Consider the following 23821-nt stretch of genomic DNA (forward strand, 5'->3'; position numbering starts at 1 on the left):
ACCATGAAAAGTGCAGTTTGTCTTGGATTTTTTTCCCCCCAGTTTTTCAGTTTTCCTGCTGGGGAGTTTCAATTTCAAAGTATTTTTGGCTTTTCCCGTCTTGGAAAGCTCCTCAGTTTTGGAGTTTTGCCAAATCCCTGTGAAAAATTAAAAAAAGGAGAAGAAAAAAGAGAGAGGGACCATTTTTCTTTTCTCTCCACATTTTTCACAGGAAATACTTCACGTTTTTGATGAACTCTGCTTTTCTGCTTTGCCAGTTCACAGCCTGAGCTGTAGAAATTAAAGGGAAAGGCACTATCAGAGCTCCACTTACACTCTGCCCTATATATAGTGCAACGGAGAATACAGAGTATTAAGTACACTCACTAAAGCTTTAGCAGACTCTTTTTAAATAAACTTAAGGAGGTTTTCTGGAGCTGTTAATTTGCCCATATCCGAATGTCATCACAAGACCGCGGTGCTGAGCAGGTGGGGGAGGTGCCTGCAGTGTGTAAGGGCAGAACAGAGAATTTCAGCCTCGTGTTGTCACACAGGGCCTGACTTTCTTTTGGCATAAGCCACAGGACTCCCTGAGACCACACGGACTTCCGTGGGCAGCCTCTCCAGCTGAGGCACAAGTTCACTATAGGAGCTAATTCCATTCTTGGGACTTTTCCATCCCATTACTCTTGGCCAGCTCATCCCAATAAACCTCATCTCCATGCTGGGCATTCCTGCTGGGGTTGTTCCCAAAGGCACCCCCAGTCTGCCATTACTCAGGAGCAAATGGCCTTGCTGTCTTGGTCTTTCCCCCCATTCTGTCAGCTCTGAACTCCAAAATGATGATTTCTCTGGGCCCTGGAGGGTTCCTGCAGCACAGGGAGCCCCGAGCAGCAGCAGCTGGGCCTCCCCTCTCACAGGCAGAAATGATGGCAGAAGTGAGTCCCTGCACATCACCCAGCCCTGCAACCACAACACCCCAGCTCCTGAGCTCTGCTGACTGTTAATTTGGTGGCTTTTTCAATGATTTTGCAACTTGGAAACAATTTACTTCCGTGAATTTAAACATGATGAAAGACTGTCTCCTGAAAAAAACAACACAAAAAGACAAAAATCTCGTTCTTGCTGGAGCTGGCCTGTACCTTTCAAGTGGTGGTGGTGTTTATATCATGAAACATTTTCTTTTCATGAGTGTACATCCTCTGGAAAATTAAGAGGAGAGACCAGAACCTTGCCTGCCCTGGCTCCAGCAGGCTCAACACAGCCTGGGACTGTTTATTCCTTTCCATCCATGGTCATTCTTCCTCACAATGCCACCCCTTCCCTCTGTTTTGTAGGAAGAAGATGATGATGGCCTTCCAAAGAAGAAATGGCCAACAGTAGATGCCTCTTACTATGGTGGACGAGGAGTTGGAGGCATCAAACGGATGGAGGTAATTAAATCCCAGGGCATGAACCAGAACTGATCTGGGGACTGAGCTGTGATTCCCTCTGCAATTTACCCAGGAGGAAACTCAGGGGATAAGCACAAACTTCTTTAAGCTTTTTTGGTACCTCTGAGCCCAAGTTGTTTTTTGTATAGGAATATTTGAGAGCCAACCATAGATTCCTAAAGTATGGGATCATCTTTTTCCTGCACTAAAGCAAGATTCTCCTCCATGCCTGGGACACAGGGGCAGTGTTGCCATACACAGTACAGGGAGATGGGTTTAGTTTCTCTGAAAATCTTCCCCACTCTCACATTCCTGATCAATCACAATGAAGGAGGAGTTCACAGTTTGGGGTGTGGTCCAGAAACAAGCTGCAGAGCCTGTGCATTGCTGTTCCCCTGGCTCTGGCCCCTGGGGAGTGCAGAGCAGGACCCGGCCGTCCCAGCAGGGAGGTGACTGTGCAGCAGGTCCTGCTCTAACCTGTGCTGGCCCCGTTCCAGGTGCGCTGGGGAGAAAAGGGCTCCACGGAGGAAGGGGCCAAGCTGGAGAAGGCCAAGAACGCGCGGGTGAAGATGCCGGAGCAGGAGTACGAGTTCCCCGAGCCCCGCAGCCTGGCCAGCAGCATGCGCAGGCCCTCCTCCCCACGCAGGTGGTACTCGCCCATCAAGGTACGTCCAACCCGGGGCTGTGCTGCTGGGGGGCTTCCACGAGATCCCTGCTGGGGGTTCACACCCAGGGCCAGGATCACAAACCTGAGGCCTCCAGGTGCTGCTGGAGGAGCTGTGCCCGAGAGAGTCACCTGATGTGCTGTGGAAAGCAGCCACGTGGGGCAGTGGGGATTTCCCACCTGGACGAGCAGGTTTTGGGGTTGCTTTTCTTTCTTAGGCCAGAACAGGACCCTGATCTCCTCCGGTGTTGTAGCAGCTTCTGGGAAGTGCTTTCAGACTCAACTGCACTCGTAAGGGTCCACACTGCACATTCCCTGAGATGTAGGGAATCAATAGCATCCTCTTCAGAGATGATTAAGGAACTGTCCTCTAATGAGGACAGACTGCAGGAGCTAGGCCTAGTTAGTCTGGAGAAGAGAAGACTGAGAGGGGATCTCATCAGTGCATATAAATATCTCAAAAGGGTGTCAAGAGGATGGTGTCAGACTTTTCAGTGGTGCCCAGTGACAGGATGAGGAGCAATGGCCATAAACTAAACAACAAGAAGTTCCATCCCAACATGAGGAAGAACTTCTTTCCTCGGAGGTGGCAGAGCCCTGGAACAGCTGCCCAGGGAGGGCGTGGAATCTCCTCTCTGGAGACATTCCAAACCCACCTGGATGTGTTCCTGTGTCACCTGCTCCAGGTGACCCTGCCTGGGCAGGGAAGTTGGACTGGATGATTTCCAGAGGTCTCTTTCAACCCCAACAATTCCATGATTCTGTAATCCTCTCCTTAGAAAGAGGGGGAAAATAGGAAGCAAATTGCTGCTGAATGTCCCCAGGGAGGGCTGTCCCAGCAGACCAAGGGCTGCAGCCCAGCAGATGGGTGTGTGCCAGCAGACAGGGCTCACAGGGCAGCACACTCACCTCGGGACAAGGACTGGGATGAATTAGAGCCTCGGAGGGGGAAGGTCAAATTCCCCCCAGTGCCAGGTCACATCAGTGCAAACCTGCCCAGCAGGGATCCCAGGAATGGGGGGACTCCCCTTCCCTGCCATCTGTCCCCAGGACAGGCAGCTGTTCCCCAGCTTGTCCTCACTGGCGCAAACGGTTGGCAGTGAACAGAACAGAGCAACTGAGAGCTGAGCTGGAGCAGAGCTCTTCCTTGCACGTGGGAATGCTGCTTGTGGGGAACAAACCACACAAACAGGTATTAACTGCACCATCCCGGAGTGCTGTGGGGGCACTGCAACATCAAAGAGCTGATCTCTTGCATCCAGAACTAATTCAGCTGTCCTCAGGAAAGGAGAGCAGCTTAACAACTGTGTGACTGCTCTAATGAAAAGGGGAAAATAATCTCAGGTTTATCTCTTTTGGGAAATGCTGATGCCCTTCTCGTCTCTTCAGTCTGGGGTTTTTGGAGCAGCACTGTAGTTATCAGGCTCAGAAAAGACTGAAAACACCCAATTCATATCCAAGTGCAAACCTTGCACCACAAGAACTTGGGTTTGAAGAGCTGAAGTGCTGGTTTAGGGTCTTAGAAACCCTCTATGGGCCATTTACCTGCAAAGGGGGTGTGTGTAACACATAAGGAACATTGCAGTGCATAGAGCTCACCTTAAACTTGATTAAAAAACTTAAGGCAGTGAGATGTCCTACGCTGCAGTACACCCGGGGTTCCCTGCTTTGGATCCTGTTCCTGCTCAGCTCCAGGCAGTGCCCACAGGAATTTGGGCAAGTCACATGTTTTGGCTTTCCTCGGCCATTGATCTTGTAGCTGGTTCAGATCCAGTGGTGGGAATGCCCAGGATGCACAGGGAAGTCATCTGAGAGCAGAGCCTTGCAGTTGTGTTGTAATGACTTCACCGTGTGTCCATGAAGGTTGTTCATCCCACACTGGGACAGGTTGGAGTCAGTCCTGTGAGCTCGGGGTGGGGAGTGGAGCACACCCAGTCCCACAGAGCTGCTCCTTTGTTCCTCAGTGCACTGCTTTATCCTTTTGCATCAGTGCATTTGTAAAACACACCAGCTCCATCTGGGAGATTCCCCCCGTGTGCTCCTGGAAGTGACCTCACTCAGCAGACAGACACAGTGGGGCTGGTTTTTGCCACTGAGCTGACAAGCACTGATTTAACTCCAAGAGCCCTGAATTCCTGCTCAGGCAGCTGGAACCCATGTGGGCACAACTCCCTGAGATAACCCACTGAGAGCTGGGGCCTTTCCCACACGAGGTGCTGCTGAGTTTCTCCCCTTTCCCAATTCAAGCTGTTGAATTACAGGAGACCTTCAGTGATTTTTCAGGGTTTATTCTGCATGGTGGGAAATCAGTTCTGAAAAGAGGAGTCAGATTTGTTGCAGATTTGTATCCCAGCTGGAAGTTCTCCAAAGTTCAAGAGAGTCTTGGAGGAAAGATTCAATGTATGTAGGGCTCAGGTTCAGTTCTGACTCTGGAACAGCTTTTGCTTCATAACAACAATGATTCAGTTATAAGGGGGCCTACAAATATTAAGAGTATCTCATGGGTGATATATATTCTTAATTCCTTTAGAAATATCTCTCTTATCTACCATTCCAAGTGCATACAGGAAAAGGACAGTTCCAATCCAAGGCCTGATATCCAAACACTCCCAAAACTTTGGGGTGTTCCACATCTGGATAGTATGTAGTATTAGTATTTAGCCTGGAGAAGAATTTACCTAATAATTAATTGGCACCACTCCCCTGATTGAGCCACACCCAAAAGGACAGTGTATGGAGACAGGATAACTGCATCCAGCACTTTCTCCACGTACAATCATGAGCACTCATCAAAACCAGGAAGAACCAGGAATTCCTATGGAGCAGGATCCTGCTGTCCTACAGGGAATTGGCAGAATTGGCCAAATTCCTCAGCACTGTTGGCAGAAGCTCTTGTCCTGGGAGCACCTGGAGATGACTTTGGCATTACTCAGGCAAGCTTTCATGGAGCCATGGCAAGGGAGGCGAGGGGAGAGAACCTGGGAGCTCCCCAGGGCTGGACCTCCCCAGGGCAGCACTGCTGCAGTGGATCCATCCTTCTCTGCTTCGTCCAGTCTGGGTTTGAAGTAACACAGAGGCTTCCACCACTTCTGGGGGGGATATTCACAGACTCCCAGACCTCACCCACAGGAAATGGCTCCTGATACTCAGCCTGAATGTTCCTTCATCCCCCTGCTCCAAGTGCACTTGGCTCCTCTGGTTAAAGGAGATGTTGAATTTCCACCCCCTCCACCAGGCTAGTGGAAAAACTTCTTTGGGAGTGAGATAAATATGCATGTAACAAGCTGCTTAAAAAATCCTTGGTAAAGGAGAAGGGCGATGAATTAAACCTCGGGAACAGCAAAACAAGGTCTCTTGTATCTGACACAGAGCCAGGAAATTCACATTTTAGGGCCAGTCATCTCGCTGGCCACAGGCCTCCTCTTCTCCATGCTGCACAAGTACCAGCCTGTACTTGGAGTGTTCAGCCCTTTGGAGTTTATGTGATGGAGTTCTTCTTCCCTCTGTTTTTTAATCTTCCCAGAGTCATGTCTATAAACAGGTAGACAGCTGAGAGTGGATTAGATTCCCTTTTGAAATGCTCCAGAGATTTATTTGCTACCAAATGTGGCTACTGATACTTAAGGGACTGTGGTTATTGTTACTGCTATCCTGATTTGCTGCTGTGACTCCTTAGCATGGTGCCAGCTGGATTATCCCGCTTTTAAAATGTCATTTCAGCTGTTTGAAAAGTCAGTGCAGATAATCCAAGGAGAATGACAAATCTAAAAACTTCTTAAGCAACTCACCAAATCCCCAGTTCATCTGACAGGGAGGGACAGCACAAAACGTGGATGGAAGTGAATCAGAGAATCAGGGAATTGCTAAGGTTGGAAAAGACTTCTAAGGTCCTCAAGTCCAACCACAGTGCAGCACCACCACCATGTTCACCTCTAACTCATGTCCTCAAGTGCCACATCCACGTGTTTTTTGAACACTTGCAGGGATGGTAACTCCCCCACTGCCCAGGGCAGCCTGTGCCAAGGCTAAACAACTCCTTCTGAGAAGAAATCTTTCCCAATGTCCAATCTAAAACTTCCCCTGGCACAACTTGAGGCCATTTCCTCCCATCCTGTCACTTGTTACCTGGAACAAGAGACTGACCCCCACTTCACTACAACCTAAGTTTGAAGCAACAAGTGTTGGTCTCAAAAAGAAACCCCAGTGAATCCTCTGTGGGGCCACTCCTGCCCCGACTGATCCACGTGTCCCTGGAACGTTCTCCAGCCTTTGTCCCTCCTGTCCATCTTCACAAAGCTGACATGGCCTTGCTGGAAGAGGCCCAAGTGCAGCTTGGATTTACAGACAGGTTACAAAACTGCCTCTGACTGACACCACCAGGTCTCAGAGCACTGTGGGATCAGGTACCAGGGCCAAAATGGTGCTGAATTAACCACGAATTCAGAGGAAAATGGATTCATGTTAAAGCAAAGCCTGGAACTGTGCCCTCCTTCATTTGTCATCTGCCCTCACTGGTTCTTTTTTCTGGCCTTCAGATCTAAAAGGACTCAAGGCTTTATTTGCCTCCAGAACTTTCTTTTTTCTCCAAGTGACCTTGTGCTTCAGCTGCAGAGGAGTTCCCAGACACAGGCCCAGCCCATCCACTGGAGAGCACAGAAGGGCTTATATTTCCACATGGATGCATTGCCATTTCATTTCTTCAACCAACATCATCCTTTCCATATGCACACTCCCTCCCTTCCACCCAGATGTCTCAGGCAGACCCTGAGGCTCCATTCAGACTCCCAAAGATGGAGCTCTTGGCTTTTCCCAAGAAATCCTGGTACGTTCTTGGAAATTAGGACTGCAGAGTAAAAAGGACTTTTTTTGTTCCATGGAAAATTGTCATTTTGCCTCTGGTTTCCTAAAGGAAAAATGGAAGAAAAAGGTACTTAATTCTGAAGTTGTCAGAGTGGACAGGAGATCAAGAGCTACCACCAGCTCTGCTGTAGGAGGAAAGATGGATTGGGATAGAAGGGATGGCTTCCCTCAGGTCTGAGGGGTTCTGCTGTCCAAATGCAGAAGAATCTGACAGAGAAGTTTCTTGCTTCTTGCTTTGAGAATAACAGACTTTCCTGGCTCTCACCTTGGGAAGTCTTTTCCCAGTATCCTATGGAAACAAGTTCTATGCATTCTGTGTGTCTGTCTGTCTCCACCCATGTCTCCAACTCCCAAATAAGCTTTGAACCATTGGCTCCATGCACTGGTTGAGGAATAGAGGTCTCAGAGAGGATTATGGCCCTGATGGTTCCTAGAAAAGGGAAGGGAAAGATTCTCCCCATGAAGGGGGGAGAGCACACATGGAGTGCACTGAGTGTTTGGATACCAGGGAACCAAAGTCACTGAGGACCTTCCAAACACCCAGCTCTTGCCTTCCCAGGCACTGCAGGTCACTGCCCAGACCCAGGCTCTCCAGAAAACAAGCTGCCTTGCTCTTAATGATGCCACTGACTCTTTCCCCACCACCTCTGGCATGTCCAGCTCACATTTCCATTTGTTAATCCTGTCCTGCAATAGTTACACGAGGCAGTTCTGCTCTCACAAAAGTGTTGTAGGCTTTGTTTCAAGGAACCAGGGAGTGATCAGACAGGAGATTCTGGGTCCAGTCAGGGGTTGGTCTTCAGGTTTGATGTGCTCATCTACAGGAGATAGTTTTGTACCAAAGGACAACTTTGTCCATTCTCAGAATATCCTGTCTCTGGCTCTGCAGGTGCAGTAAGTGCACTGAATGTTACTGGTGGGGGGTTTGCTCATGGTTTAATATCACAGCACATGGAGCATTTGGAACAATACGTGTGGAAACATTAATAAATACTGTTTGTTCTTAACCCTCTCCAGAAATTTTTACAAATCTTTGGGTGTTGTGCACCTAACAGACAGAGGGCCAAATGGCAAAGTTAATGGCAGTAGAGTTTGATCAAATAATCTTGAGCTTGTAACATGTCTGTAGCCTTCCACGGAGCCAGCCAAGGTGCTGCACTCCTGTAAACCCTCCTGCAGGTCTTCCAGGAGCTGAGTCCACTGTGCCGGGGACACCCTGGCCTGTTGCAGTGGGGATATAGCAGGAGTCCCTCAGCAGCAGACGTGCATTTCAGAGCAGATGATTTGGGGGATATTTCTCCTGTGGCCTCGCTGAGCTCGTTGGCAGAGTAACCGCAGGCTTGGCGTGTGCTGTGGCTCTGAGCTCCCGTCAGGGCTGAACGCTGGGCCTGCAGGGCAGGAGGCAGCTCAGGAGGGGCAGGGACCACACAAATCAACCAGCCTCTCTGTCAGCGAGACCTTTCAACACGCTGGGGGTTCAGCACTGCCCGTCTGGGCCGTGCATGTGCACACGTGTGGGGAGGGGCTGGGGGGTGTGAGACCACCCTGGAGGGAGCAGCTCCTCAGAACTGGGGGGCTGGGGCAGCCTCTGAGCTCCTGGGGCTGGAGGGCTTTGACAGACAGGTGTTGCTGACTGGAAAAGCTGCAGATCTGAGCTGGCACACGGGGTGGGCCGGGGGAGCCTGGTGGGAGCTGGAGACGTGACTGCCTTGCTGGCTGGCAGGAGGGACTGAGCGGCCACCACGCAGCACCAGGCTGGGCTCAGCTGCCCTGGCACTGGGGAGGGACGGGCTCTCACTCAGCTCTCCCCAGCAGGTTGTTTTGAGACATAAATCAAAATGATTTTTAACATGTCATGATGGTCACCCAGACCTAGAGACAAGCTCTCAGCCAGGGGAGGAGGCACAGTTGGAAAGGCATCGTATGAATTCCCCTGGTCGCTCTCTGCATTGCTTTGGCATTTTGCTGGTGATGGTGTCAGGAGTTGAGTAGGTGTTAGTCTCTCTCTCAGCCCAGGTGGTATCTGAGTCACTTTGGAAAGGCTGGGTACATGGATACTGTTGTCTGGCAGACATCTGAAAGCTCCTCTGCGCTTGCAGCAAGTGTCTGTGAGAGAAAACATTGCTCTTCAGCATCTTCTATGGGCACTGGAAACGACTGAGTAAACCCTGTGTGGGTCCCAGCTGTGTTGTCCCCGCCCTGCACTTTGCACAGAGCATAACAAACACCCTGTTTCTCTTGGTTCCAGGGGAAGCTGGACGCTCTCTGGGTCTTGCTGCGGAAAGGATACGACCGCGTGTCTGTGATGCGCCCTCAGCCAGGAGACAAGGTACTGTGCTCAGAACATCTCCTCACAGCAGGGAGAAGTGACATCCCTCTGAGGTTCCTGACTGCCTTGGCACGAGGGCAGACACTGAGCCCAGCTCAGAAACAACCAGTCAGGTCTGTCAGCGTTGTGTGTGGTTGCAGCTCGGGCGGTTTGGCCGATGCAGCGCCAGGATGAGCTGTCCCGGGGCAGGGGCAGGAATACCCACCCAAGAGCCCAGCACAGTCCTACCCCTGGGGCACAGAGCTGCTCTCAGTCAGCCACAGAAGGAATTCTGATGAATAGGAAGGGATATTCCAACATATTTTGATATGACTCAAGGAAACAGCGTGAAGGTGTCAGGGCAGGGTCAGGTTGGATCTCAGGGAAAGGTTCTTCCCCCAGAGGCTGGTTGGGCACTGCCCAGGCTCCCCAGGGCAGTGGGCACAGCCCCAAGGCTGCCAGAGCTCCAGGAGCATTTGGACAATGCTCTCAGTGACAGGGTGGGATTGTTCGGGTGTCTGTGCAGGGCCAGGGGTTGGATCAATAATCCTTGTGGGTCCCTTCCAACTCAGGATATTCTATGGTTCTGTGATTTTCCTTCGTTAAATTCACCTCATGGTGGAAAATGTTAGTTATGTGAATGTCTTATGCAGTCGGTTCCACACCTCTGACACAAATCAACAACAGGGCTTGGAGTAGCTTCAGGAATAGATTTGTCTCAAAGTGTAACTGCAACACTGTGAAGACTTCAGGATATTCAACTGCTCAGGAAACAGTTTTTTGGTGGAGAATCACAGGTCTGTAACATTTGGCTCCCTGTAAGGAGTTTTGTTGAATACAGGCCCAGTGACCCATTGTGAATTAGAAGGTTTAATATTTTATTCCTTCCAGCGGAAGATTTGCTGAAATGCCTTCACTGATCCTGATTTCTGGGAGAAAAGCTGGTAACATACAGATTGCTGGTGCCTGGCAACAGTCCCTCAGAAATCAGGGTCTGAAGAAAGCCTGTCCTGTGAATAATTTTTTTGACTTAACAAGCTAAAATTATTTGTATGGCAGGTGCCACTTTCATTTCTGCTGGGGAGAATCCACTGGAACAGTTTCCAGCAGTTCCTCTTGGTGCAGCTGCCAGGAGGCTCCATCCCTTTTCGGTGACATGTCCCTTGGACATGTCCCTGTGTCCTGTCACAACAAGCACCAGCAGGATCAGCCCATACAGGTGTTACATGATCCACCCTCAGAGTAAATTAAGCCCTTTATGAGTGAGTTGTGCTATAAGGGATCTCTGACCTAGTACAATGTGATTTAGTGTGAAAGAGGAACTGGCTGAAAATGCACCCAGGCTTGGAGCTGCTGAAATACCTGTTTCTCTCCAGCTCACTCCTGTGTTTGGGCACTTCCCTGTGTAGTTATGAAGCACTTCCAGACCCTCCTGTAAGGGTAGACTGCTCTTAGAACATTTGTTTTCCTTCCATGAGCCTGAGTGTTTGGCTGCTTTGAACAGCCACTGTGTTACAGAACATCACTTGCAGATTGGTAATTGCAGATTGAAGGGAGCACTTTGTGTTTGTCCCTCTGCAGCAGTGACATAACTCCAGGTGATGTCACCCCCCCAGCACCGGCAAAACCAGGACGAGACCTCACTGTGAGACTCTGCAGTGACTTGTGTTAGTTTACACAGCTGAAATGGCAGAATTAGGTCGGGTTTTCCACTTTCTTATTCAGCAAAAATGTGTGGGTTTTGTTTCCCTATTTCAGATTCAGACTAAGGAGAAGCATCCAGCTTTCAAGCACTGGGTTCAGCTGTGCCATTTCTGACTCATCTCCCATCTTTCTATAGACATTCCCATCATTTGAATGCTGGTTTAGTCTGTCCTGCCTCACTTTCTCCTTTGTAGCTGTAGAAATTGATTTTACTGGGCATCAGGAAGGTTGGCTTTGTAACATTTAGAGGCTTCTGTGCCAGGGACCAGGAATGGATGAGGCAATATTGCTGTAAACTGAACTGCCAGAAACTCGACTGTGCTTTGAGAGCCAAATTAGTCAAAAAGAAAAGCAAAAGGCTGCAAAACTAGTTGCAAAATCTGCACCTCACAGAATAAGGACACTCTCAGCCCTACTGGATCCCTGCCAAACCCCTTCTGTTCTCCTCTGTGCTACTGTTCTTCTAAGAGAAATTTAAATGCGTGTCCAATCTTAGGATACAAAGGCTGCAGGATTCAGGCTGCTTCAAGGCTCGTGGCTTCTCCCAGGTCAGCAAACATCAAATATTATCTCATAAAACACATCAGTGCTCTGGTGTGACTGGAAATCCAGGGGGAAGGTCAGTGCTGAATTGATGGGAATGGCAGCATGGAAACATCTGCCAGTGCTGACTGCAGCTGCCAGTGCCCTCAGAGCAGAGTCCTGGGGCAGGGAGAGCAGCCTGCCTTCCCAGCAGGGAAAAAATACCAAGGAAAGGAGCAATTCCGCAGCAAATCCTTTTTGAAATGAAACCTGTGTCTGTAGGGCAGTGCTGCAAAAGAAAAGGAGCAAATGTTGCACTGCAATGATGGGAAATTTCTCTCCATGCAAACAGGTGTGTGGCCAGAATTCCCTACCTGGGAAATCAGGGCTGGGGTGGATGGGCTTGGATCCAATCCCCACCATCAACTGGGAGACTTTCACCAGAATCCCAGTGAGAGGGTCTCTGGATTGCATATAAACACAACCCTTCCTCTGCAGTGGGTGTCTGATAATGTAAGTTTAGTATTGTCTCCACCATTCCCTTCATCCAACCCAGGAAATAGTTCTTGGAATCTCTCTGACTTGGAACAGCACTCACAGCCACAGCTTTGCTCTCCAAAGTCAAGACCCCTTTTGTGATGGTTCTATGGCCTAGGCACTGGGTTCCTTGGCAGGAACATTTATTTATAGGCCTGGCCAGGTCCCAGGGATGCAGCCAGTGGTGGGTGTGTGATGGTGACAGGTACTGGGGAGGTGTGTTCTGACACAGGCTCGGAGAGCTGGCATGTCACCTCCCCAGCCTGACCTGCACTGAGGCCAACAGGATGGATCCAACAGGTTCAGATGCTCCTGGTGCAGGAGGTGCTGAGGGACAGCATGTGGAGGACAGTCACACCCAGGCAGCCCTGCACATGCACACACAGACTCCTGGATGCTCTCCCATCCCTCTGCTCCTGGTGCAGGGTTTGCCAGGGGTAGAGCTCTCAAAGTCATTTTGGCAGTGGTGAGCCCAGATATAAATTCCTGTGTCCTGTCCATGTGATTCTATACAGCTGTGTTGGATCAGGGGCACAACAAGGACAGACTTGGTCCTCACCAGGCTGCCAAACCTTCAGCAGTGTCTGTGGGCTCTCAGAGGTGCCCACTGGCGGGTTTGGGTTTGATCCTGTTCTGCTGGGAAGCACAGCTAAAGGAATGCTCTCCCCAGCCTGGCAGCGAAGGGGCCATCGAAGCTGCTTCTGACCAGTCCAAGCCAGTGGTGTGTTTGAAAGTGGAGGCACAGATGGTTTGAACTCCAGCCCAGGTGCCCAGTGCAGACCCAGCCCTGCTGCTCTCAGAGGACAGAACCCTTGGAGGTCTAGGACAGGGCAGCTCTAGTTTTCCAGCTTTTCTGCCTGCTCTCCTCTCTCAGGGTGCTTCAGGGCCCAGGTCACCCATCACTGCCATCCCAGCTCCTCTCAGCAATGCTGGGCTCTGGTTTGTCTCCCAGGGCAGTTCCAAACCAGCCCCGTTTCAGTCCGACCGTGTGGCCGCTCCGGGGAATTCCCGACACAAACTGAACAAACTCCTCAGATTCAGCTCAAAGCAGCAGCCCACACTGCCAGCTCTGCCCAAGCTGCCAGCCATGGACATGACCTGGGAATGAGAGAGCCAGGGACTAGCAAAGCATCCCCCAGGAACCAGCAGCCTCAAATGGAGCCACCGATCAAACACCCACCGCACGGAGCATTCTCAGGCTGGATGAACATCCAAACCCTTGCAGGCAAACTTTATGGCTAGTGAAGAGGAGCTGGAAATTTGCAGACAGGAGCCTTTGACCATATGATATTCCTAAAAGCTACAAGGAGGAGCTGTTTTGATAGCAGTTTGTACCTCCTTCCTTCTCTTCTCTTTCCTGAACAAAGGGAAGCAGATTTCAGACTTAGTGTTGTCAAATGGGCTCCTTAATTCACTCACTGATCAAGATAAAAAAGTGAAGCCAGATGAAAAATAACTGAAAGGCATCTCTGTTTGCTTTGGAGCCTGGAAAGGAGCTGGACTGAATCCCAGGGTTACATCATTTTCATATATAAGCAATCCCTCGCTATACTCGGTGACTGCAGCCCCTGCCAGCACACGAGCTGAGCTGCTCAGAAGATTCCTTGCATAGAATGAAACACGGATTCCACTTTAAACCCCACACTGAGTAATTGTTGCTGTTTATCTGCTGCAGCCCACACAGCTTCCAGGGATCTGTGATTTGTCAGGACAGATGTCCCCTGCCCTGAGATTCACATCAGTCTGTAACCAGAGAGTGATGCAAGGGCAGGCACTGAACATTTGCAGTTTATATCCATTGCAGGGGATAATGTGGGGACTGGAGGTTCCAGTCCTCCTCCTCCCTGTGACCTCAGACAGTCCCTTGTCTTTGCCCCTTGGCTGCTCAGGCCCTGAACCTGTGACTGAAGGTGGAGACCCTGTGGGGCTGTTTCCTCCTTCGACAGGCACAGCGATGGGATCACTGAGCAGGGAGGGCTGGGGCAGGGCTGGATGGTGCTGGAGACAGAGCTGAGACCTCTCCAAGAGCTGCCAGTAGGGAAGGCATCCCTGTCCAGAGCATGAGTCCAGCCTGAGCCACAGCTCCTGGGAAGCTCCAGCAGCTGGAGAGCCCATGGTCACACTGCAGCCCCTGTGGGGGCCTGGCAGGAGCACACGGGGGGCAAACCTTGGTCTGCTCTGCAGAGGCTTTTAACAAGGCACCTCTTATCCCAGAGCAAAAGGAAAAGAGAGGGATGCTCAGGACCCATTTTGAAGTGCACCCAGAAAGGCTGAGATGCACAAAAAGGTGGTGAAATTCTGGGTTTTTGGAGACAGACCTGGGGACAGATGGTCTGAGGTTACCAACAGACACAGATGGTTCCAATAAGGCAAGGAAGGAGAGTCACATGGGATTCCTGTGGGCTTCTCACATTTTCGAGAGACTAGGTTTGCATTCTTGTCAGCATTAATGAGGTTATTTTTATATTGGAAACATCATCAGATGGGGTGATGTAAAAATATATACATTTTTTAGAGAACTTTATCATTTTTACAGTGGAGCACAGGAATGCTTATTTGTGCAAATTGCTCACAGGACCCAGACAATTCTTGTCTCTTTGAAGTGTCAGTTGCATTTCCTTGTTAAACATTGTTCTGTCAGGAATTTATGGGGTTATTACAATGTGTTTCAAGCTCAGACTTGGCGAGGAACTCTTCGATCAGAGAGTAAATTATATTTTAATTTGTTATTGCATTAATTGCATTTTCGTTTTGTGTTTGTATAGATAAATATAGATACAGAAAGGCATAAATATGGAGAAAAAGTATAACAAGCCCATGTGTAATTATGTGTAAAGATGTATCCTACCTAAATTAATGAAGGTGCAGGGAGAGGGGCTTTTTCCAGAACTAGGATGGTTGTAATCACGTAAAACTGATATACTGTGATGAATCTCAGTGACAGGGCTCTGGTACAGATTGGAGTGAGTTGTGATGAGAGGGTGAGGCCACAAAATACATGAAAATGTGCCCATTAAAGTAATCACAGTTGTTCTTTTACTGGGAAAGGAAGAACGTGTGTGTGCATGTGCTGACATACAAATTGGTCTTCGTATAAACAGAACAGTCAGAGTATGAAATAAGACACATTTACAGCCAAATTGTGTGAACCTTCACTGCAGAAAAGCACTGTGGAGATGGATAGCTCTGGTAATTGCATCCTGCTATTGTAATTCCAGATCTGAGATGTCCAAAAGAGCTGGAGGTTTGTGTGATCTGAGCTTTGGGTGCTAAACTGGGAGGTCTGAAGTCGCTCCAGTCTCTGCCATGGACACACAGGGTGACCTTGGCCCAGCCACTGAATCACCTTCCATTCCTCAGAGGCTTTTCCTGTCCTCTGGATGCAGCTGATCCCATGGATTTTCTTTCCCCAGGCATTTGAGAAAGCGAGGGCTGGGTCTCAGCAGCACATGTGAGGGATTAGCAGCAGCCAGGGGTGTGCAGGGTTTGCACCTTGTGGCTCACGTGATGGTAACGGGGCAGAGGTTCAGGGTCTGCAGATCCAGGTCTGTACATTTTAGACCTGAATTACTTGGCCAGGTCTGTCCTCGTGGCACCTTTGTCACCTGTGCCAGGAGCTGACCTGTTCCAGCAGACCATGATTGGTGGCACAGCCCTTTGAGCATCCCCAGCTCAGTGGGTGACCATTATTGTGTCTAAAGTATGCAGAGGACAGAAAAAACCAGCCTGAATCATTGCCATGTGACAGTAAAATTTCCTTCTTCTCTGTCCCTTCTTATTTCTTTTAATAACCTTCAATCTGCTGCATAATTGGGTGTTTCACAGAAGAGATCAGCACTGGCTGCTGCACCATCTGAGGAATGGGAATGATTCTTTATTTCTGGCAAATTCAAGCTCCCAGAAAACCAAGTGTCCTTTCCCTGCCTTTCCCTGTGTGGTACAGAATGCTGGGTACTTGCACAGGCCAAGCTGGGAAATAACTCGTCGTCTCTCACTTCCCACACAGTGCTGACATGGAAGGGAATTAAATCTAGGCTGGAAAGCTTGGGACAGTGCTGCCACATCCCCTGGGACCTCACTTGTTCATCATAGTGGTGTGATCATGTGCTCCAGGCATCAGCTTAAACCAAACCCACCGTGCCAGGGGCTGTCCAGGTGTAAAATCACACCAGAGCCTCGGCCTCATCCCAGGAAAGGGGCAGGAGCAAGTCCAGGGAATTACGGAGAGAAACACTGGGACAATGTGCTGGTACTAATTCTTGTGAACACTAAACAGGGGATCTACAAGACCAGCTGGAATATTCTGTTAATGTAGTTCAAATCCTCCTTAACCACAAGGAACAGCTTTTCTTGCTAGTTCATTGTCCCTCAGCACAGTTTCCATGCGGCTTCCAAAGAAGAAATTCCTCCCTGTGAGAGTGGGGAGGGGCTGGGATGGAATTCCCAGAGAAGCTGTGGCTGCCCCATCCCTGGAAGGGTCCAAGGACAGGTTGGAGCAACCTGTTGGTCTAGTGGAAAGTGTCCCTGCCCATGGCACGGGGTGGCACTGGATGGGCTTTAAAGTTCCTTCCAAGCCAACCCATCGCATGGCTCCCTGGATCAGCAGCGTAGAGTTCCAGCCCAAACTGAATTATGTGTGTTTATGTGAGTCAGAGCCCCGAGCAGGCACTGCCTCTGCAGGTTGGGCTGCAGGAGGGGGAGTGCCAAAGCCTTGCAGGGTCAGAGCAATGCTCTTCTGGACCAGGGCGACAGGGGATGAGACCTCCAGGGATGTCTAACTGGGCAAAACTTGCAGGATATATTTTTGTTTGCCAGAGGTCTTGGTACAAGAAGTTTTGGTGCAAGCACATAGATGGGGGGGGGGTTTGTCCGTCTAACTCAGTGCCACCTCCCCTCTTGATGTACAGGCAGGTGCTTGTGTTTCCAGGCTGCTTCCTCTTCCCCTCCCACCCTCCTCAGCCCCAGGCACTTTGCTCCTCTGAGAATCTGTATAAAACAGGGTTTGTCCAGATTTTAGTGCAGCGCTGAAACCCTCACAAGGAGTTTTACAAGCTGAGCTTTACTGCAAAGGATGATTTGAATTGAGGCAAAAATGAGCCTGTGTAATGTTGACTTGAGGTTTCCAGAGCAGTGAGGGCTGGGCAGGCTCTGCTCAGGGGATGTTCCTGTGGGGGGCTCATGGAAAGGGCAGCCTTTGGTGTAATGAGCTGAGAAAGAAGAGGGGTTCCTCGTTTGTTTTAAAGAGCAAAACAAGCCAATGGAACACCCTCGTTCAGACTTTCCTCTGCGTGGAGTGAGTAGTTCTGCAGCTGTGGGTAAATGAAATAACTCTTGGAGTAAAACCCTTCCTGGAGGTAATTCTGTGCTGTGGGGGTGGAATTGCACGACCCAGGAGACCAGATGCAGAAGAGTGTCCAGGTATGTGAATTCTCACAGGAAACACTGCAGTAGGTGTTTAGGTTCTCTCAAAATTCAGAGAGTTGCAGAGAGAATCACCTTGTGACAGATGTCCAGGAAACCCATCCCTCCCGTACCTGTTTCTTGCTGAGTGAATGTTGATGCTGCATTGGTGTTGTGTTCCCCTCCTGCAGCTTCCAGGAGCGGGTTGGACTTGCTCTCCTTATCCTTATGGGAAAGCCAGGTCATTGTTTCCTGTGGGATTGCAATGAATTCCTGAAAATAATAAGCAGCCCCAGCTGAAAAACTTGGACTGTGTCTGGGTCCATCTGCTCTGAGAAGTTGTGAGGGGAACCCTGGGTCTTACATCAGCAACCAGGGGCCCTCAGGGACTTGCCAGGCACACAAACCCACTCACAAACCAAGGCACCAGCAGCAGATGCTTGACTTGTAATCCAAGGCATGACTTAAACTAGAGTTTAGTTCAATCCTTGGCTTTCTCCAGTCAGCCCCCCATCCTGGGTGTGAAAATAAGAAGTACCTGCAGGATCCTGGGCAAATATCCTGCACCAAGTGTGAAAAGAGCAGTGTCAGACTGTGGGGATGAAAGCTGTGCAGACAAAGGCAGGTGGGTCCAGGATGGGACAGTGGCTCCCACCATGTCAGTGTGTCACAGGCTGAAGCACCATGTTGGTGGTGTGGGAGCTGCATCTCCCTGGTCAGCCATCCCTGGTGTTCCACATCTGTAAATCCTGGGACCTGCAGAGCCTCCTGATCCCCTCTGGGTCATACATAGACACATTCCAAACTTGTACGTGGCATTCTGGAAGAGCAATGAAGAGACACAGCAGTGCAGGGCAGGGCAGGGCAGCAGCCCCCTGTGTGGCAGCACAGCTCCAGCTGTCCCTGTGCTGCTCCCTGGAGCTCTGCTGTGCTCCCAGGGCTCCAGCTCTCCCTCCCTGCCAGCTCTGCTGTCCCGGTGTCCCTCGGAACCTGCAGGTCCCTGCCGTGGGTGCCCGAGGCCAGGGATGTGCAGAGCCCAGGCTGTCCCACAGGGCAGTGAGCAGTGGCAGTGAGGAACCCCCCGTTCCTGTGTGTCCCCACCAGCAGAAGGCACCTACCCCTGGGACATCAGAGCCACATCCCACCAGGGACTCCCAGGCCGTGGGAGCTCAGAGCCCACGGATTTCAGTGTCACACCAAGGATTGGTCACCATGAGGGACCTGCAGCAAACTCAGCCCTTTCCAGGCTCAGCAGCAGCTGTGAAGCCTGTTAAGTCCTGCTGGCACACAGGAATTCTGGTTTAACTCGTGGCTGGATTGTTAGAGCTGTATGAAGAAGGCCAGAAGGAATGTAGCAGGTAGCCTGGGCCTGGGACTGGAGCACACAATCCAACCAAAACATCCCCAAAGCTGTAACTGTTTGTTCATAATTGGATACTGAGGAGCAAACTCTACCACACAAACCTCCAGTGAGTTCACTGAAAAGCATGAAATGTGTTTTATTAAAGAGTAGCCCCAGTGAGGGGTGATGTGGGGATGGCCAGGTATTACTGATTAACAAGGAACATCACAGAGCATACGAGCAAAATCTGTCACCCTGGAAACTCCCCTGGGTCCTCCCTTATTTGGAATTAGGAGCCTATTTTAGAGGTGAGGAAATTCAGAAATAAAGTAATTGTCTGATTTCAGAGTCGTGAATAGAAACCTCCTCCTGAAGCAAAGAACAGAAACCAGGAGATAGAGTTTCAAATCCCCTGCTTTAGACACCAGACGTGGTCCCTTTTCAGACTGAGAACAAAACCAGCCGTGCAGACCCCCAGGTCACCCCACACCCCTGTGCTTTGCCTTGTTACTGCTTGCCTGATGATTCTTCCCCCTGCAGACTCGAGGCCACACAGGCACTGCCCAGGAGCTGCTGTTTAACCCATCCTGACATCCCAGCTCACGGGGTTCTGTGGAGCCTGAGAACCAAACCGTAACCTTTCCACACACACTGTTGTGGTGTGGTTTCCTATTAACAGCCATGGAAAAGTTAACCTAAACATTAGCTCTTTTTCCTGGAACTAACAGCTCCAAAGCCAAAAGCCTGGAGATCTGCTCATGAGGTTGTTCTGGGCTGGGAGAGCAAAGACAAACTGGGCCTTGAGCTGGACAACCTCTTCCTGAGACAGGGAGAAACCAGCTCCTAAAGGGAGCATCCCAGTCAAACCTTGATCCAGGGCAACACTTATCCCAGACAGAATCACAAAGTTGTGCCTTTAGGACTGATGTCAGAATCCAAGGCAAATCCAGCAAACAGGGATTGCAGGGATGGGAATTATTTCTCACTAAGCACTGGTAGGACAAGCTTCAGTGGACAGTAATTCCCATTTCATTAGCACTGCACAGGGTCATTGTCCTGAGCCAGGTAATGTGAAAACAACCATCAAGTTGTGTTCATCTCACATTCACACCGTGGAAGATCCTGGCCTGAGTCATGCCCTGTCTTCCTTGCCCAAAGATGAATTGCAGCCAGAAGGATCCTCCTCAGATCACTGATTTCTGGAGGCTGCAAGGCTCTCTCTGCCTCTCCAGAGGGATGTTTACCACTGCCCTTGATGAGTTGTTCCAGTTATTGCTGCCAAAAGAACGTGTTTCCTTTTTCACTTGAGTTTTTCTCTCTTTTCCTCATACTCAGTAGATTTTGCTATTCAACCCCCACAAGAAAGGTCAGAGCCTGGTGTGAGGTGTGTCTTTGATGTGTCACCCAACCTTTCTCCAAGACCAGCTCCCCCTTTCCAGAAAGACAACGGGAAGAACGACCAGATCTTCCTGGAAATGACACCCATCCCACAGCACAGATGAGCCAAAAGCAGCTCCTGCAGAAGCAATCAGGGCTGTGGCTGATGTGCACATGCCCCCTCATCTCTGGGAGCCACACTCAGCTCTGGCACGGGCCAGACATGGAGACTGTTGAGCTCATTCCCACGCTCCAATTTGGCTGTATCATCTTGTTTCACTTTTTTTGGAGGAGTTTGCTCTGATTGTTTCCTTTCCACAAGGTTCCCCAGCTGGTGCAGTCCTGCACAGTGTGGTCAGAGATCTCAAGCCCCCGCTGGCAGAGCAGGGGGTGTTTTCAGGGTTGTGGCAGGTCTGGAGAGCCAGGCACAGATGGGAAGGGATGAGTAAATCAGGAGTAGGGTTTCAACGGGAGGTTGAATTGGCAGAACCACTGAGAGCCCCCAGGTGCACAGTGGATGTGCACAGGTATGTGCATAGGGAGCTTTAGTCACCAGCCAGTGTGACTGAACTGGTGCTCTAAATAAGCTCTTCATTATTTCCAATTCTTTACTGTGTTTGCTTTCCTGTATTCAACGAGTGCAGCTTTCGGGTTGCTTGAACAGAACAGGGTCGTATAAACACAAATATAAACCATTGCTTTAACATCTGGATAGACCAAACCATAGCAAGGCATCAAGGAAAGTGGGTTTTTTGCTGCATTTTTCCTGCTGAATGCAGGCAGGATGCTTGTCTGCAGTGTGGGAAACTGCCTCTGGTACAACTGGAGTTCATGTGTAAGGTTACTTGTCACTACGCTTTGTAAGTTTATCTTTCCCATTTGGGGTAAATCCCCAAACCTTCTCATGGCTTCAGCAGAAAACACCATTTTGTACCTCTCTGTTCCTGGGAGTTAGAAAGTCAAATCTAGCATGGCTACACCCAGCAGAAAACTCTGCTTTTCTGGTACTGGGACCCAAGAGAAAACTCTGGATCCTGCTCCAGATGTTCCCACACTGCAGTGCTTTTCACAGACTCTTTTGGGATAAACCAGAGCACCCACCGTTCTCAGTGTTGCCTCTGCAATAAGAGAGCAGGTTATTAGAACCCCTCTGGGGTGATGACCTTATCAGTGGAAGTCTTCCTCTTAGTTTGGGAGAAAATAGCTCAAGTCTCCAATTTATTATTTATGGAGTGACCAAGGTGGCAGGAATACCTTGGGAAGGCAGGTTTTATGAGCAAGGCTGAGCTCTAGGCTCTGGCTTTAGTAATGAGATGCAGATGGGCCTGGTTTAGTTGCAGTGATGTTTTATTGTACATTTTATCACGAAATGAGACAGTTTGAATGGCTGGTTGATGACTCAGAGACCCAAAGGTAGCCAGGGAATGAGCCCCTTGCTGCGGGAGGCAGCGATTCCTGGCAGAGCCAGGCACACTCCACACAGGCTGAGCTCACCAAGGGGCTGCCTAACAAAGCCCAGGAGCAAGTTAACAGTTTCCTAAAACTGTCTCCAGACCCCCTTGTGTGATTTAAGAGGCAGCAGGCCGCCAGCTCAGCTTTATTTCCAGCTCACAGAATCCTACCATGTCATAGAAGCTGCCTGGGAATCTGGGGTTACCTTGACAGGGGTTTGGAGCAGCAAAACCACCTGGAGACCCCTGAGCTGCCCCACCAGTGCTGATCCCAGTGACAGAATGCTGGGGGAAGCAGATATGGATTATCCTCAGGGTTATTCTCACCCTGCTCTTTCCCCAGTGTCACCTTGGTCCAGGCACAAAGGGGTGCATTTGGGGTGGGAGGTTTGCAAAGTGCCCTTTGCAAGGACCACTTTCCCAAGAGAGGATTCACTCCATGTTGGCTCTGGGCAGTTTTCTCCCTGGAGCCACAGGAGAGGAGCATGAGCTGCCTGTGCTGGTTGGCTCTGCAGACAGACAGACAGACAGTCCCTACCTCCCCTCCCCGTGGGCTCAGAGCTGCTCTCAGACCCTCTGGGACTCCCCACTCTGTTCCTCCTCCTCACACATCTGGGGGAGTTTCATGCCTGGACTGGGTTCAAACCATCCCTGGGATCCTTGGGAGGGGGATTTGCCTCCGAAAACTGAGTGTTGGTTTCTCCCATCATGGATGTGCTTTGCCCTTGTAGTAGCTGCAGTCTGGCAAATCATGTCTTTGCAGGCACTAGTGTAACTCTCACATTTATTTAATATATTTAATGGTTGCCTGTTACTTGTTTGACCAGTATCTCCTCAAGTTTTTGTGAATGCTTGAGTCAGAATCAGATATCAAATCACAGGCTGATTATTAAATTTCCTCTCTCTCTCTTTTCCTTCTTCTCTTTCTCTTCTCTTTATTTCTATATTTCTTTTTAATTCTCTCTCCTCCTTTTCATAACAACAGGGTAACCCAGGATATTGTTTATGGAAAGTCTGAATTACTATTGACCCATACAAAATAACATTAAGGATCATATCTTTTCCAGGGCCTCTCTTTAAACCAGGCAAAAGAAGCCAGTCCCAGTGTTTTATGATCTTAAAATGTTGATATTTTTCCAGGTATTAATTCCAGCTTGATAGGAAACCAAAAAAACCAGAAACATTTTTCATCTTTGCTTCAGAAATATGTGCTCCATCTTTGTCTGTTAAAGAGAGAGCTCCTGAGTCCCGTGGAGGGCATGTCCCTGCTCTGGGACCCACTTCCCTTTCCTAAATTCCCTCTTTGCTGTGCCATGTGTGAGCCTGTTCCTGAACAGCTGGAACCATGGAGAGCAGGGCTGGAATGGGACAAAGTAAAAAGCCACGTCCTGGTTTGAGTCCTGCTGGGATGGGGGCCAGAGGGCTGGCTGGTCAGGGAGCAAAGGGATCCTGCAGCACGCCAGGAGAAGGGTCCATCCTTCCCGAGGGTGGATTCAGCACACTGAACCCCAGGCAGTGTCTGTGCAGGTCCCAGTGTGGTGCTGTCAGTGACAGTCCAGCTCCCTGACAGCTTGCAGACTCGGTCAAAAGCAGAAAGAGAGGCAGGAGGGGGTGGGAAGTGGCTTGGACGAGGCCGTGGAGTTCCCAGGAAATGCCACAGCTTGGCTGAGGCACCTGCTACTCTGAGCACCTCTGCCCCCAGATCCCTGCCGGGCACAAAGGCTCCAGCTGCTCTCCTGAACAGCAACCACCACCCTGAGCTGCAGCTCCTGCAGGCTCCTGTCCCCAGAGCCCCACAACCCACCCTGCCCTGCCACCCCTGGCAGTGCTCCTCAGCCAGATGGGAAGGACAAAGGGAAAGGCTGGGATCAAGTGTGCAACCCTGGGCACTCCCAGGACAGGGGCCGTGGGCAGAGGAGACACCAGAGGCAGGGGAGACACAGGAGACAGAGGAGACACAGCCCCCATGGTCCAGTGTCCACACACAGCCCCCATGGTCCAGTGTCCAGACTCACACACAGCTCAGTGTCCATGGTCACACACAGCAGACTGTCCATGGTCACACACAGCTCAGTGTCCATGGTCACACACAGCTCAGTGTCCATGGTCACACACAGCTCAGTGTCCATGGTCACACACAGCTCAGTGTCCGTGGTCACACACAGCAGACTGTCCATGGTCACACACAGCTCAGTGTCCATGGTCACACACAGCTCAGTGTCCATGGTCACACAGTTCAGTGTC

General features: G+C 50.2%; 1 protein-coding gene across 1 annotated transcript in view; it reads left to right on the forward strand.

The window, feature by feature from the left end:
• Positions 1 to 23821, forward strand: part of ANTXR1 (anthrax toxin receptor 1) — a 104872-nt gene that overhangs the window by 72247 nt on the left and 8804 nt on the right. The window contains 3 exon segments of the mRNA XM_017837336.1: positions 1317 to 1412; positions 1910 to 2077; positions 9185 to 9265. Coding sequence (XP_017692825.1) covers positions 1317 to 1412; positions 1910 to 2077; positions 9185 to 9265 — 345 coding nt within the window.

The sequence above is a fragment of the Lepidothrix coronata genome, unplaced genomic scaffold (genome assembly GCF_001604755.1).
Source record: "Lepidothrix coronata isolate B3197 unplaced genomic scaffold, Lepidothrix_coronata-1.0 Scaffold301, whole genome shotgun sequence".
Taxonomy (NCBI): Eukaryota; Metazoa; Chordata; class Aves; order Passeriformes; family Pipridae; genus Lepidothrix; species Lepidothrix coronata.